The sequence below is a fragment of the Pleurodeles waltl genome, chromosome 2_2 (assembly GCF_031143425.1).
Source record: "Pleurodeles waltl isolate 20211129_DDA chromosome 2_2, aPleWal1.hap1.20221129, whole genome shotgun sequence".
NCBI lineage: Eukaryota > Metazoa > Chordata > Amphibia > Caudata > Salamandridae > Pleurodeles > Pleurodeles waltl.
Genome location: NC_090439.1, coordinates 23,393,361 through 23,409,011, shown reverse-complemented (window position 1 = coordinate 23,409,011; position 15,651 = coordinate 23,393,361). Strand labels below are relative to the sequence as shown.

The 15,651-nt window shown below is 40.6% G+C and overlaps 1 protein-coding gene across 1 annotated transcript in view; it reads left to right on the top strand.

The window, feature by feature from the left end:
• LOC138279857 (cytosolic non-specific dipeptidase-like) overlaps positions 1-14,729 on the top strand; it is a 124,067-nt gene extending 109,338 nt beyond the window's left edge. The window contains exons 8-10 of the mRNA XM_069219436.1: positions 3,633-3,797; positions 10,555-10,696; positions 14,562-14,729. Coding sequence (XP_069075537.1) covers positions 3,633-3,797; positions 10,555-10,696; positions 14,562-14,713 — 459 coding nt within the window. The 3' untranslated portion in view covers positions 14,714-14,729. The remainder of the gene's footprint in view (positions 1-3,632; positions 3,798-10,554; positions 10,697-14,561) is intronic.
• The last annotated feature ends 922 nt before the right edge of the window (positions 14,730-15,651 follow it).

Sequence of the window (15,651 nt, the reverse complement as noted above, 5' to 3'; positions counted from 1 at the left end):
AGATTACACATGCGGCCATTACAACAATGCCTAGCGAGACAATGGACACAAGCACAGGGTCAACTTCAGGATCTAGTGTTAATAGACCGCCAAACACACCCTCGCTTCAATGGTGGAATCCTATAAATTTAAACCAAGGGTGGCCTTTCCAAGACCCAGTGCCTCAATTTGTGATCACAACAGATGCTTCCATGGTAGGGTGGGGAGCACACCTCAACCAACACAGCATCCAGGGACAATGGGACACTCAGCAGAAACAACTTCATATAAATCAGTTAGAACTACTAGCAGTGTTTCTAGCGTTGAAAGCATTTCAACCACTAATAGCCCACAAACATATTCTTGTCAACACAGACAACATGACAACAATGTATTACCTAAACAAGCAGGGAGGGACACACTCAACACAGTTGTGTCTCTTAGCACAAAAGATTTGGCATTGGGCGATTCACAATCACATCCGCCTAATAGCGCAATACATACCAGGAATTCAAAACCAGTTAGCCGACAATCTCAGTTGGGATCACCAACAGATCCACGAATGGCAAAATTCATCCTCAGATACTACAAACCTTCTTCCAAACCTGGGGAACACCGCAAATAGACCTATTCGCAACAAAAGAAAACGCAAAATGCCAAATGCCAAAACTTCGCATTCAGGTACCCACAGCCTCACTCCAAGGGCAATGCGTTATGGATGAGTTGGTCAGGGATATTTGCTTACGCTTTTCCCCCTCTCCCACTCCTTCCGTATCTCGTAAACAAATTGAGTCAAAACAAACTCAAACTAATACTAATAGCACAAACTTGGGCACGACAACCTTGGTACACAACACTACTAGTCCTGTCAGTAGTGCCTCATATCAAACTACCAAACAGACCAGATCTGTTAACTCAACACAAACAACAGATCAGACACCCGAATCCAGCATCGCTCAATCTAGCAATCTGGCTCCTGAAGTCTTAAAATTCGGACATCTAGACCTTACACAAGAATGTATGGAGGTCATCAAACAGGCTAAGAAACCTACTACAAGACATTGCTATGCAAATAAATGGAAACGATTTGTTTATTACTGTCATAATAATCAAATACAACCATTACACGCGTCCACGACAAACATTGTAAACTACTTACTATACTTGCAAAAGTCTGTTCGCTTTTTCGTCCATTAAAATACATCTCACAGCAATTTTTGCCTGTCTGCAAACTACACATTCAACCCCGTTATTTAGAATCCATGTCATAAAAGCATTTATGGAGGGTCTAAAAAGGATCATTCCCCAAAGAACACCACCAGTTCCTTCGTGGAACCTCAATATTGTATTAACACGACTCATGAGTCCACCATTTGAACCCATGCACTCTTGTGAAATACAATACTTAACGTGGAAATTAGCCTTTCTAAAAGCTATCACATCTCTTAGGAGAGTAAGTGAAATACAAGCCTTTACCATACAAGAACCCTTTATACAAATACACAAACATAAAGTGGTTCTACGCACAAACCCCAAATTTTTGCCAAAAGTTATATCACCGTTCCACTTAAATCAAACAGTAGAACTCCCAGTATTTTTTCCACAACCAGACTCTGTAGCTGAAAGAGCATTACATACATTAGACATAAAAAGAGCGCTAATGTATTACATTGATAGAACCAAACAATTTCGCAAAACAAAACAATTCTTTGTAGCTTTTCAAAAACCTCATACAGGGACTCCAATATCCAAACAAGGCATTGCCAGGTGGATAGTTAAGTGTATTCAAACCTGGTATGTTAAAGCAAAGAGAGAACTGCCTATTACACCAAAGGCACACTCCACTAGAAAGAAAGGCGCCACCATGGCCTTTTTAGGAAATATACCAACGACCGAAATCTGTAAGGCAGCCACATGGTCTACGCCTCATACATTCACTAAACATTACTGTGTGGATGTGTTAACAACACAACAAGCCACAGTAGGACAGGCAGTATTACGAATATTATTTCAAACAACTTCAACTCCTACAGGCTATACCACCGCTTTTTGGGGAAATAACTGCTTACTAGTCTATGCACAGCATGTGTATCTGCAGCTACACATGCCATCGAACGGAAAATGTCACTTACCCAGTGTACATCTGTTCGTGACATGAGACGCTGCAGATTCACATGCGCCCTCCCACCTCCCCGGGAGCCTGTAGCCGTTATAAGTTGATGAAAATAAACTTGTACATTTGTAAATTTGTACATATATATATCACTTTTAGACACATTTTGTACATAAATACATACATACTCCAATGCATGGGCACTATTACTATATACACAACTCCTACCTCACCCTCTGCGGGGAAAACAATCTAAGATGGAGTCGACGCCCATGCGCAATGGAGCCGAAATGGGAGGGGTCCCTCGATCTCGTGACTCGAAAAGACTTCTTTGAAGAAAAACAACTTGTAACACTCCGAGCCCAACACTAGATGGCGGGATATGCACAGCATGTGAATCTGCAGCGTCTCATGCCACGAACAGATGTACACTGGGCAAGTGACATTTTCCATATATATATATATATATATATATATATATATATATATATATATATATATATATATATATATATATATATATATATATATATATATAGTTATTATTTATATATTTTCGTTTTTTGTTTTTCTTTATAGTATTTTTTTTTTTTTTATTCAATTTGGATGGCAAGTGGCCAACTTATCCTCCTTCTTTTTTTTTTTTTTTTTTTTTGCTTGCTCTAGGGGGCAGTTTTCTCTAATGTTCTTCCATTTCTAATCCTAGGATTCTTCGCCCACACCTGATGTTTTTGCATTCCATGCAATGAAGTGCAAAGCCATTTAAGTTAGGATTCTTCTGATTTGCTTAACGTAAGAAGGCTTGCGGACAACAGGAGAGCGCGCTTCTTTGTCCAGTGGTGGGCCTTTCTTTAATTGTGTTGCGGAATTTTCCTTGAACCTGGCTTGGACAATTTATGACTAATGGTCCAGATAGCTCTAACGTTTGTCTAGCCTTTTTAATGCCCACAAACCTCCTTTTTGTATTGCTAAAGTCTCAGTTTACTGAATCACTTTACACTGCACTTTCCTTTTTAGTTTCATGCCAAGTTTAGTGTAAATCAATTTGAGATTTCTTCTTACTGGGGAGCAAAGATTTCTTTGGGAGTTAAATGGGGAAATCCCCACTCCACCACCCGCCCTACCCCCCCAATCTTTCTCACACTCACACACACACTTTATCAGATTTGCACAAAACTCAAAATATCAACAGTAAGCCAAACATAAGTGCCAAGTGTTGCCAGGTTCATACAACACATTAGCCATTCAGTATTTCCTTTAAGTTTTAGCCAGTAGAGATCTCTGTCCTACATTTAAGATATTTATGCATAGCTGTTTCTTGCCATTGTTAATCATATGAATATTGCATTGTTAATGTAAAGAGAATCTTAATGTATACGTTTTTAGGAGTACTGTTTTGCCTTAAGTAAAACTAATTTGCATTCTCATGCTCATAGCCATTCTTTTCACTCTTTTGCTGTCGTATTAAAGTAAAGCTAGCTGTGTTTGTAAATGTCTTTCCATATAAACATGTACTTTCACCCTCTTATTCTTAAATTAGGAAAATATACTGATGCACAGGTGGAGGTACCCATCCCTTTCTCTGCACGGGATTGAGGGAGCCTTCTCTGCTTCCGGAGCCAAAACTGTGATTCCAAAAAAAGTCATTGGGAAGTTCTCAATACGTTTAGTTCCAGACATGGATCCAAAAGAAGTTGAAAAGCAGGTAGGTGCTTCACCATATGATGGCTCCTAACCAACTATTTTGATTGGTGAATATTCGTGTTAAACCACACAATTTATGGCACACTCATGAACTGATTTAGTAATGGTTACTCACAAACTACACTTATAACTGCAGCCACTCACCTTTCACAGTGAGAACCAAAATGTCATCCATACAGTAGGCGTTGACCATAATTACCCCTTGTTATGATTTTTTGTAGAATGCATGCAGGAATCTGTCTGTCGATTCCTGCAAGTTTTCGGCAGCATTTCACCTGAAAACATTGTTCTTCCTCATTTTTAGGCTAAAAATATTTGTTGCCAGTATCTAATCTTCAGCTTGTTTTAGTGGCTCTAGGGGGGCACTTAGACACTTTGACAGGCAAAAACATGTATTCCTTTATTCAAAATGAAATATCGTTCAAAAACGTTATGACGACAATTGACTGCATGCAAGGTATTCGTTTTTCTTCCGATTGATGTTTGTTACCATATTAAAACCTACCTACATACCTTAAACCATGGTACCATCTGCAAGTTTTTAAAACATTTTTTTTTAAAATATTATTGTGTGTGTAATGCCCTGATTTCCAGCACCAGTGATACCTCAGGTTTTTTTTTTTTTTGTCCTCATTCAACCCCGCTTACTGAGCCACCAAAATGGGCATATCTCCCTTTGACGATCCTCGGGAGGATACATTTAATTAAGATGTTTATTCTGCCCAAATGGAATTTTGTGTTTTCAGCTATACCTTTGGCAATGCATAAGGGATACCTGGATAAAATGCAGCAAGCAATAAGTAGTTTTATTTGTAATTCAAAGGGGCCGAGGATATCATGGAAAAAACTATGCAGAAGAAGGGAAAAGGGGGTGCTGGCTCTACCTGATTTTACTTATTATGCGTGGGATTTCTTGTTTAAAAACTCAAGGATGTGGTTTCTGTCCCCAGACGGTTCAGCAGTGGGCAGAATGTATAAGGCAATGGTTTTATCTGTGAAAGGGGCCTCAAAGTCTTTTCTATTTAAATTCGGCGACCCTAAATTTTTCAAAAAGTTAAACTAAAAGTACTGCACGGAATGGCAAGGAGCTGGTATCCGCTGAGACGACGGTTGGGTGTACACTATTACAGCAATCAGGCCCCTATCTGGGATTCCCGGGCACCCCAGAATGCTGTCAAGACATCCTAGCATTGCCACTCAAAAGGGCAGGTGTGGAAAGGTGGGGTGAGCTTGCGCGAGAGGGTATTTTACTTTTTTGGGTTGATTTGGTAAGAATAACGGATGGATCACTGTCCAGGTTAAAATATCTACAGATAAGAGAGTGGGGAAAAAGAAATTAAGGGAGGATTGGGAGTGGTAAATGCTTTGGAGGATTCTTTTTTAGATCTGGCGGACTCTGCACCTGTGAAGAGTTTGGCGGTCTGGTATTGGGAAATATTAGAAACTCTTGATGAGAATTTTGTTCTACCAAACAAGCTATGGGGCAAGGCGATGTCAGGCGACAAGATTGGGTCATGGTGGAAGAAGTCGTTTGTGACTCTGTATGAAGTAGTGAAGCCTGCCCCATTAAGGAAAACCCATTTTTATACTCTACACAGAGCGTATATATCTCCGGCAAAACTTGCCAAGTTTAAGAAGGGGGAGGTGATTAAATGTCCGAAATGTGGCGAGCCAGGAGCAACGGATGTACATTTGTTCTGGGATTGTCCCGCTATTCGGTTGTTTTGGGAGGAGGTTTTAAGGGCATTATCATCTATGCTAGGCTGGAAAATTAATGTATCACTCCCACTGATTATATTTGGGCAGCTTCAGGATGAGGGTATATGGAGCAGGGTGAATAAAGCTAATCGCACATTTTTGTTTTATGTAATTGTGTTGGGCCGGAACGAAATCTGCAAAAATTGGATGAAGGAGCACCCTCCGAGCTATACAGATTGGTTTAATGCAGTTCTTCGTGCGGCGAATATGGATCTAAATGTGCAGGGCTCTAAGAGAAACGTAGAACTGTGGTCATCATTATTAGAATGGGAGGGTGTAGTTTGAATCTGTTTTCCTGTTAATATCTGCCACTTTGTGACTATGTGATGTTGGGTTGGTTGTTTTCTCTGTTTAGTCCAATGATTAGCCACCGTTTGATGCTCCTGCAGGTTTGCCTAGGCAGACCGGGAGATACAAAGGTGCATCCCTTGACTCGAGTCTCTCTTCTTGGTAAGAGGGTGAGAAGGTTACAGGATACCTCAGGTTTGCAGGAGATGCCGATACTTGCATGTGGCACAGCATAAACATGGAGCAAACGGGAATGGTTCTTACACTGAATGAACTTTCCTATTAGTTTGCATTATTAGGGGACATCATACCACAATATACTAACAATGTACCAAGACCAGGTTAGTCACCCAGATCCAAAATTATGAGTTTGACTGTGTGACTCTTGTGATATCTCGGATGTGCAGATTTTGCAGTAGACCAGAAGAGCTACCAAAAATATTATTCGGCAAAGTACAGACTGCTTGAGTCTTGGTGCAAACAGGCCACTCTTCACTGCTGCTGTAGAGGAGTTCGGGTCTGGCAAGATCCTCCTTCCCTGTTTGAAATACTAGTGATCAGTTAGTTTTTAGAATGTGTGCGAATGATCATTCCCCCACTAGGCACACTACTTTCACAGTAAGAGCAAAATACTGTACGATGATAATGAACCCATGTTTAAATCTCTGTTGAAGATAGTAACACTTGTAATATTATTCCTAAAAGTTGATTCATCCTTGCATACTGTAAGCAAGCTTGAAATGTTAACTGGTGAGGAAATATTCGTACAAATACATAATGGAAGGGTATTATTAACTTCCTAAATGCAAGGTATGTCTTATTCATGTCAGTCTGGCTTTCAATTTGGCTAGATTCTTTCCTACTTGTCATTCACACATGCAGTAGATTTATGCACTGCATGTAAGAAGAGCTTTCATGAGCTATGTTGTTGGGATAAAGGAGTTCAGAACAACTGAATAGCAGCTTGTAACGTTTGCTTCACAACACAAGCCCTCTTTACAAACACCATTTTCAAGTTGCATTGTAAACTGTATTCAGACGTTACTTGCTAGACGTAAGACCTTGAGCTAATCCTACAGAAAAACAATATGTGCAACTTTCAGTTTTACTGCAGCTGTACCTGTGAGATAAATGTCAAGAAAACTAGTGAACAGTATGAACACTCACTACACATTAATGTTTATCCGTTCAAACTGGACAAAAAGATGCAGAAGGGCACTTTGCATTTAGAAACATGTTTGCTGCTACTTTAGCTTCTCACCCACCTCCATTAATCAAGAAATCCAGTTCTGACCAATGTTCCCTCCAAATGTTTTCTTCTGTGTGCGGCAATAAAGATGCTCCACGCACTGCAGCCAAGGCTGTGTGCAATAAAGACAAGCAACAATTTGATATGAAAGTATGTCAAGTCTGCAAGCTGTTAGTCAGTGGTGTAACAAGGGTGCTGGGAGGAAGAATTCACCCACTCACCTCTGGATTGGTATTAATACACCCATTAGAAAGATGCAGTGGGCTCCTTGCACCTCGGGCACAGGTGCCACTGCATCGTGTACCCTATGCAGCGGGCTCCTTGCACCTCGGGCACGGGTGCTTCTGCATTGTGTAGCCTAAGCAGTGGGCTCCTTGCACCTCGGGGCACAGGTGCCACTGCATCTTGTACCCTAAGCATTGGGCTCCTTGCACCTCAGGGCACAGGTGCCACTGCATCTTGTACCCTAAGCATTGGGCTCCTTGCACCTCAGGGCACAGGTGCCACTGCATCTTGTACCCTAAGCATTGGGCTCCTTGCACCTCAGGGCACAGGTGCCACTGCATCTTGTACCCTAATCATTCTAATAATCCCCTACTTTTGCTCTCTCCTTTGCCTCTTATTACCTTCTCACGCCTTTTCCCACCCTTATCCACTTCCACTCTGTCTGTCTTGCTTATCTTGATCTTCTTTGTCTTTCTTTAGATTTTGTCATCTTTGCCCCTTACCCTCCCCACTTTTCTTCTCACTTCACACTCTCCTCCATTTCTACCTCATCCTGTCTCCTCACATCAGTCTATGTCCTACCCTTATCTCTCCCCCAACCACCCTCTAAACTCCCTCTTCTCTCGATCAAATCATTATTTTGACTTCACTTCTCGTTAACTCCTCTCGTTTCTGTCCTTGTTTGTCGCATGTTTGTTTCCCTATCCCTTTTTGTTTATATTCTTTGCCTTCCTGCTTTCCCTGTTTTCCTCCCCATTGTGTGCTTATTCAGTTCTTCTTTTTTTGTATCACACTTCCATAGCTCATCCTCTCCTCACATACCTCCTTTATTCTCTGCCCTACTTCGCTCTCTCCTCCGAATCACCTTACCTCACCATCTTTCTCTGTATTATTTCTGTCCTTCCTACTTTTTCTTTTTTTCTATCATTTACCTTTTCTCTTTCATTCCCTGATCCTATCTTGCTTTTCCATTTCTCTACCCTCCCGTCACTCTTTGCATTCTGCCTTTACTATCTCATTTGTGCATTTTCTCACCATATGCCCCTCCTATTTCTTTATTGCCCTACTTCAAATCCCATTCTCGCTTACTGTTCCATGTTCCTTCTTTTCTTTCTGTCCTTAATATCTCACCTCCATAGCTGCCCTCCTCCTAAATCTTTCTAATCATCTCTTTTGTATTCAACCCTTGGGTTTCCTTCATTTCTGCTGCCTTTTCAACACATCTATAACCTTCCACCCGGTCTCTTTGGCCTCCTTTTCTTTTGTACCTCACGACAAGCTGTGTGCACAACTGTTGCATACAGCATATGGCCATTGCTCCAGGGTAACCTGCGTTCTGGATTTAACAGTACCTGCTGGAACCTTTCTTTCTTCCTGAGATAATAACTTTTCCCTAGCCCCTTAGTGAGAAAGAGGATGCACATCGCTAAACCCAGGGAGGCACTCCAAACCTTCACAAAAGCTTGTTAAACTGCAACCAGTGCAGAGCTGACTGGCCATCTTTCATAACCTGGCACCATTGCCATTAGCCACAGCCAAAATAGTTCCTTGAACATCGGTGCTTACAAGTATGGGGTGCTACATCGCATGTAAAAATTAACATAGCATTTAGATAAAAACAGTAATGTTCAATTAGGTGAAAAGGCACAGCTATATTTTCAGTCACTTCTGAAATTTTAGGTGTTTGCATTAGTTAGTAATGGGTGTGCTCAGAGCCTGTTTACAATCTATATATTTTTGTAATTTTTTAAAAACATTTTTAACAACTGCTTTTGCTGACAACATAGACGTGCAGTAGGGGAAACCTAAAACCTGGATTTGAGCTTGCTGCAGGCAATATTTATTTAAATATAAGGGAACTCTACAGTAAACACTGGCCCAGTAGACCATAAAACTGGCCACAAACAGCAGGGTCAGTGAGCGTAAGAGAGGGGGATTGGGGGGGGGGGGGGGGTGATGAAGGGCATGGCCACAAAAAAAAAAATATTATGTAACTATTGTTGGGATTTCACCTTCAAGTAACTGCATATAAAATAGTACATGCCTTAAATGAAACATGAATGCAAGTTAAACTAATCAATTAGAAATGCACTATTTTACTTAGTGAAACCTCTTTTGGTTAAGGCAATCACAATCCACATTGAAATCTGTTTGGTGCAGTGGGGAATAGTGACTTTTAAGAGTTATGAGGTCCCTATACGTTATGAGCCTGTGACCGAACAGAAGAGACTGTGAATGTATACATCATTATTTTAAACTTTAATTACACGCAGCATAGACAGGTTGCCACAAAGTGCACGAAAAGATTTAGGTGCAAGGTAAACAAATACTTCCAAAAAGTAAATCTGAGTAATATGCAGACTGTACCCTGGGCAAACATTTTTTATTACTGTTACATAAAAGCATGCACTCTACAGCTCATTTGATCAGCTTACAGTACCTCTCAAAGAGCATATTCTTCAAGTGACCTCCTCCGTTAAAGCCAGTACTGACGTCCAAGCAACCTCTACACTTGCAGATTAACCAAATGCACACATACATTCCTTTCAGGCAGCAGACTCTCTGGCGAGAAGGCCTATTACTTTTTCAGCTGTTTCTTTTTCAGCCCTTCCTGGGCTTCATAGCACTGGAGATGTTCCCACCTTCCACTTCAGCTGAGCGGTCTCAGATGTCTGAATTAACCAGTCTCCTGTAGCACATACAAAGAAAAAGAGGATCTTTCATGCCTGCCTTGACTTTTAAAAATGAGGTTTGCTGTTATCAAAACAACACTTATGTTATTTGGTTTTGTCCTAGCAGCAGACCGAGCAAGGCTGTCCTTGCAGTCTAAAAGGAATATAGGTTGCGACTGAAAACTCAATTACAGGTGACAGTTTAGCATTATCAAACCTCCTCTCCGGAACATAATGGCAGACAAAGGTATACCCAATGTCTGAACACTCTTTAACTCACTTTTAGGATGTCAGGATGTCAGGAAACACAACTTGAAGCTAGCTTCTAATGTTTGGGGTATTGCTCCTTTTTTCTGTGACATAGCGATCCTCAAACGGGGAACAGCCTGCACAACTGTTGGTAAACAACTTTGGTTGCTTTTATCTAGGTCTTTTGGACTTAAGGTTTTCCTTGGTGATATTTTCACTGTATGTTTTCATACTATGAACTGTTAGTTGTTTTCTGGTGCATGCCAATCTGGTTATTAAACTAACTCTGTATTCACTTTCTGTTGTGTTGGTTTTAGGTTCAGGATCATTTGACCAAAAGATTTGCTCAGCAAGAAAGTCCCAACAAGTTTAAAGTGTATATGGGTCATGGAGGTAAACCATGGGTGGCAGATTTCAACCATCCTCACTTCATGGCTGGAAGAAAAGCCATGAGAACAGGTAAATTGAGAAAGGAAGATTGAGTCTCAGGGGTGTGGAATTTAATAAAATGCATGCTTGTCGAAGAGAAGGTTGCTTCATGAATCTACTTGTCCTGTAAAAAAAAAAAAATCTACTTGCCCCTTTGGTACCATGTAGGGCTGCAACAAATTATGGCAGCAATCTTATTATATAAGAGCTCTGATAATAGCCTCTGCATATGCCAGGGCTAATACTATAGGAGGGCTTGAATATTAGCAATGTTGCCACCTTTTCACAGATATACAGTTAAGCCGTAAGCAATAGTTCCAGGGTTGAACAAATCTAGTAACTCGTACGTTTTAAGGATTTTCAGTAGTTCTTCTCCAATCTTTCCCCATACTGGAAATTTACTCCTTGCAAGGGGAGGGGTGGAAGTTCTTGCAGGGTTGGGAAAAAAGTGGTCGGAGGGAAAGTGAACTTGTAAACACTCAATAGCTTTTTGCTTGAGCAAATCTACACATGCATATTTGCTCGTGTTAAAATACAAATCACAAATATTTTCTAGGAGTACAATTTCCTGGTCTACTTATGGAATTTCTTGTGAATAATGCAAACACAAGTACCACGGGTGCACTTTTGTGACTTAGTTCAATAATTGGGCCCCTAATTAGGTCTTGTGTTAACCAAGACCTTCTATTTTTATTAAAATTGTTTTTCTGTCTATATCCATTTATCAGCTAGCTTTTCTATGAGTGAGAGCATTCTGCTCTTCCATAGGGAGCATATTTGCACACAAAGTAGTTTTGTTCAGAGCTAGGAACTACAGTTGACAATGTGTGCTTCTTTAGACCAATTTTTTTTTTTTTTTGTTGCAAATGTTTGTTAGAATAGTGAGGGCCTGGCAGTTCCCACAACAATAAAGATTTACAAAAACCAAGGCTAAACCAGACCTGCATTGACAAAACAAAAAGACTGACCACTGGTTGGCTTTGCCAGTGTTTGTTTCTTTTCATGTTTCCATAATCTTGTTGAAACTAGTTTCACTGACTTTCTATTATGAATATTTTTGGAACTGCTACCATGAATCCAGACATTTTAGTAAATGATACTTCAAATAAATAATACCTAAAATGTCACAGTAATTTATTAAAAGAAATTTCTTCTTGCATTATCACTGAGCATCTTATTTTAAAAGCAAAGAATACTCAGTCTTGCTTAAAAGCTTGTGCAACCATTTACATCTAATGAAAGAGCAATCTGTGTGCATTCTAAATCTCCTCATATTGTTATTTTTTCAAATCTGTGTGTATGCATTTTGTTTTAACTGGAACCACTGCCAGTAGTGAGCTTCCAACATTTATTTAGAGTGCTCTCCCTGATAATTAAGACTTTGTATTACTGAATCATAAATACAAGCTTGAACAGCATTAACAACTGCACACACGTATTACCTCAACTGCAGACAGTTCCCTTCCTTGTAAACTGGCAGCCCAAGAGTTTGTCCTCTGGAGGTTTGGGCCTACTTGTCCCATGGACAAGGAACTTGAAAACTTGTTGTCCTTGGCCCCAAACAATATGTCCTGGGCGTCGGGCTACAGGAATTGCACATCCCGAGCCTCCACCCATTCCCTGGCAATGCTTTTTGACCACCCTTGAAAGTACATAGGGCTGACAAATCTTTTTTTTTTTTAAGTAACCCTTGTATTAGGTTGCTTATATGGCTTCAATAATTTGGCACTGTTGAGTTGACATTTATTCACTCTGCATGTGATCTTTTTGTTTATTGATAGTTCACGTCAACTTGATTATTTTGTTGAGTTGAATCTCCTTAGTTTTCTAACACTTCTTAAATTATATTTGATGTTGTGCACCTTTTTCAAGGTTTTGTGGAGAGACTTAGTGATGGAGAGGTGCATTACAAACTTACGTCTTTGTCTACTTTGGTCATCAATAGTAACATTTCCTAGAAACAGAAATTTGTCATCCGGATCTTCATACTGACACTCTTCGCCTATTGGGTTAATCTGGTCTCAGGATTACCATTTCCTTTGCAAGTCTAAATTAAGGGCTCAATTAGGAGTGCCACTGTTTCCAGCAGAGCAGAGGGTACAGAATCACTCTGTTATATGTGAAACCCTATGATTTCCCTGAGAACCGAGGAATTACCAGGGGAATCTATCCTCCTTGGTCCAAATTCTTTCCTGATAAGGTTTTGTTTGTCCCCCCATCCCCCCCCCCCCCCTTTCCCCCAGGGCTTCATCTGAGATTTCATCCAAAATCTCCAGGTGAAATAAAACGGATCTGGGGTGTTCCCACAGATATCGTAACTCTGATGGAACAGGTAACCTATGTTACCAATTCTATCGGAATTACTTGGTCACTTGTAATGATTGCGACCTTGGCGGATGGGATATTCCGTCACCAATGTGATGGATATCCCGTCCACCTTATTACAAGTTTTGTTATATCTTATTGAACTAGTAAAATGGCTGGTGGGATATCTGTCATGTTTTGTGACAGAGTACGCCATCCACCCGGGTCGTAATGGGGCCCTATGAATCTTCTTGACTGTTGAAATTGTGCAGCGTGAACTCTAAATGTTGTTTGTACCTGCCCCTAATGTGGTTTCTTCCAGGCCCATATCCGCTTTCCTAGCAAGCTCATTAATTTCCTGTAAACACACCCCCCCCCCCCCCCCCAAATCCAGCTGAATTAATGTTGGTTGGCTGTTCTTCCCCAAACGCTACTCATTTTTACTCGTGCCAATCGGTTACAAATGCATTATATGCCCCTATGTTTGTTTCCAACTTCACTCACTCACCCTCAGACACCAGGCCCATCCTTGCTCAGAAGAACACCAGTACCTTTTTTGTTTACTACTACAGCACTGCTGTTGCCTTGCTGGCTTGGTGCCGGTGTAGTACTTGAACTGTTCACCATCTGCATGATAATTTTATCAGTAATTATGTGGTAACCGAGGGCTACTGATCTCATCCAGAATTTCTAGTTAACTAAAAATCCCCCAACTTCCTGAGAAAACTCTATCTTTACTGGAATGCACTAGCTGAATGTTCTCCCTACTATCCCTACATTTGAGGAAGTTCGGGTAGTAAGTTTTACCCCATAATTAGTTTCCTACAGAAAATTGAGGTTTTTCAGTGTCCTCCAAACCTTAATATGGCCTCTAATTATGTGACTTGGGTGTCTGAATGCTATTGAAGGAAACAGATTAACTCCACTGTGACTGACTGCAGATTAAAGTGGTGTTTGCAGATACTTTACTATTTACATTAACATTATAGAAACCATATGTATATTGGTTAATTCCAGAGTGTAACAATTTATAATGAATTAAGGAATTTTCTTCATAAAATTGCCTTTACCAGCTCGACATCCTTTTGTTGATATTATGAAAATGCAAATAAAAACACCACTCGCAAATGTACATGAAAGCAAAACGTACTTTAAACACTTAGTATCACACACATCATATCGATGCTCAGTGTAAAAGTTATAATGTCTAGTATGATAAAAATACAGTTGAGGTTAGCTCTTGAGCTATTACTCTTTTGGGAGCGCTTTTTCAGATATTACTTATCAATACTCATTCTTTTGGGTTTGTTAGAGGATATCACAGTGGGTCCTCCCATTCAGATCATCTTCTGAATCACTTCTACCCCATTCAACTTCCCTTCAACGGTGCTTTGAGGGATATAAGTTTACCAGCTAGCTGTGCGAATTTGATATTTGATCATAAACTTGGTTAATGTTTGTTTAGGAAGTATTCCTGTTATGACACACTTTTCCTCCCAACAGATCCAAAATCCATTCCTTCCTTGTTTGCCTCTAACGTGAGATGAGTTAAACCACTTTGTAACATTTGTGCTTTGTTTTGTTTATACAGTTTTTGACGTGGAGCCTGATTTGACACGAGAAGGTGGAAGCATTCCTGTAACTTTAACATTCCAGGAGGCAACGGGAAAAAACGTCATGCTGCTGCCTGTAGGGTCATCAGACGACGGCGCTCATTCACAAAATGAAAAGCTGAATAGGTGAGCTTGTGCTGTTAATAAAAAACAAAGATTAGTTGCAACCTGTGTTGGGAGGGCCGGCATGGTAGAGCGGCTGCATCTGCTAAAGGTCATGTGTTTTAAATTGCCTGCACAATGCTGCTGCGTAACTAGAAAATATGGCTGTCAAATAGGAAAGAACATCTAACCGTTTACTGGGTTTTCTGTGGAGCTCCTTCTCATATGACGGTGAGCCAGTGAGCTCAGCCATCTCAAGGAAATATGAAATGATTTTACTTTGAAATATTGACTTGAGGAAAGTATGGACCCCGCATTTTCCTGTTCACTCGGGGTGTAGCTTCAAGGGGGGGAGTGGGAGGGCTGGGAGGGATATTTCGGGTGTGATATCGCTCAAATTAATATTTTCTTTTTGAAATCACAAACATTAGCAATAGTAGGCTTGGAAAGCTGCGCCAGTCTCAGGTTTCCAGGCATATAACTGGCAATTAGACACTCAAAAGTGTATTGGACAAAAGGCCTGTGTTGAGGCTTGACAGATGGAGAAAATGCAGGCAGGGTAGTGAGGACTTTGACACCCTGACTTTACTTTGCCTCCCAAATTTAGAGAGATCCCCTGGCCCCACAAAAATCTCTGTACACCTGATAAACATGCTGTGGCCACCAGGATCTTGTGCCACTTACAGCTGCTTCGGCCCTTCAGCCCTCAATACGATTGTTTTATTTCATAAAGGTCCACTAAGGAATCTGAAAGCAACCAATTGACAGGGGCATGTAACAATTCCTTGCATTACTCGATAGTCATTTGAAGAATGTTAACAAGTGCAGCTGTAGTTCAATCTGCAAGAGAGAATGTACATATGGTGTTTCGGTGGGAATCTTCTAGTACACATCCTGTTGGTTCTGATCCTGCTTTGCTGACGTCACTCCTTGTCGCACTTCTTTCTTTTCTTCAGAAGGAATGCA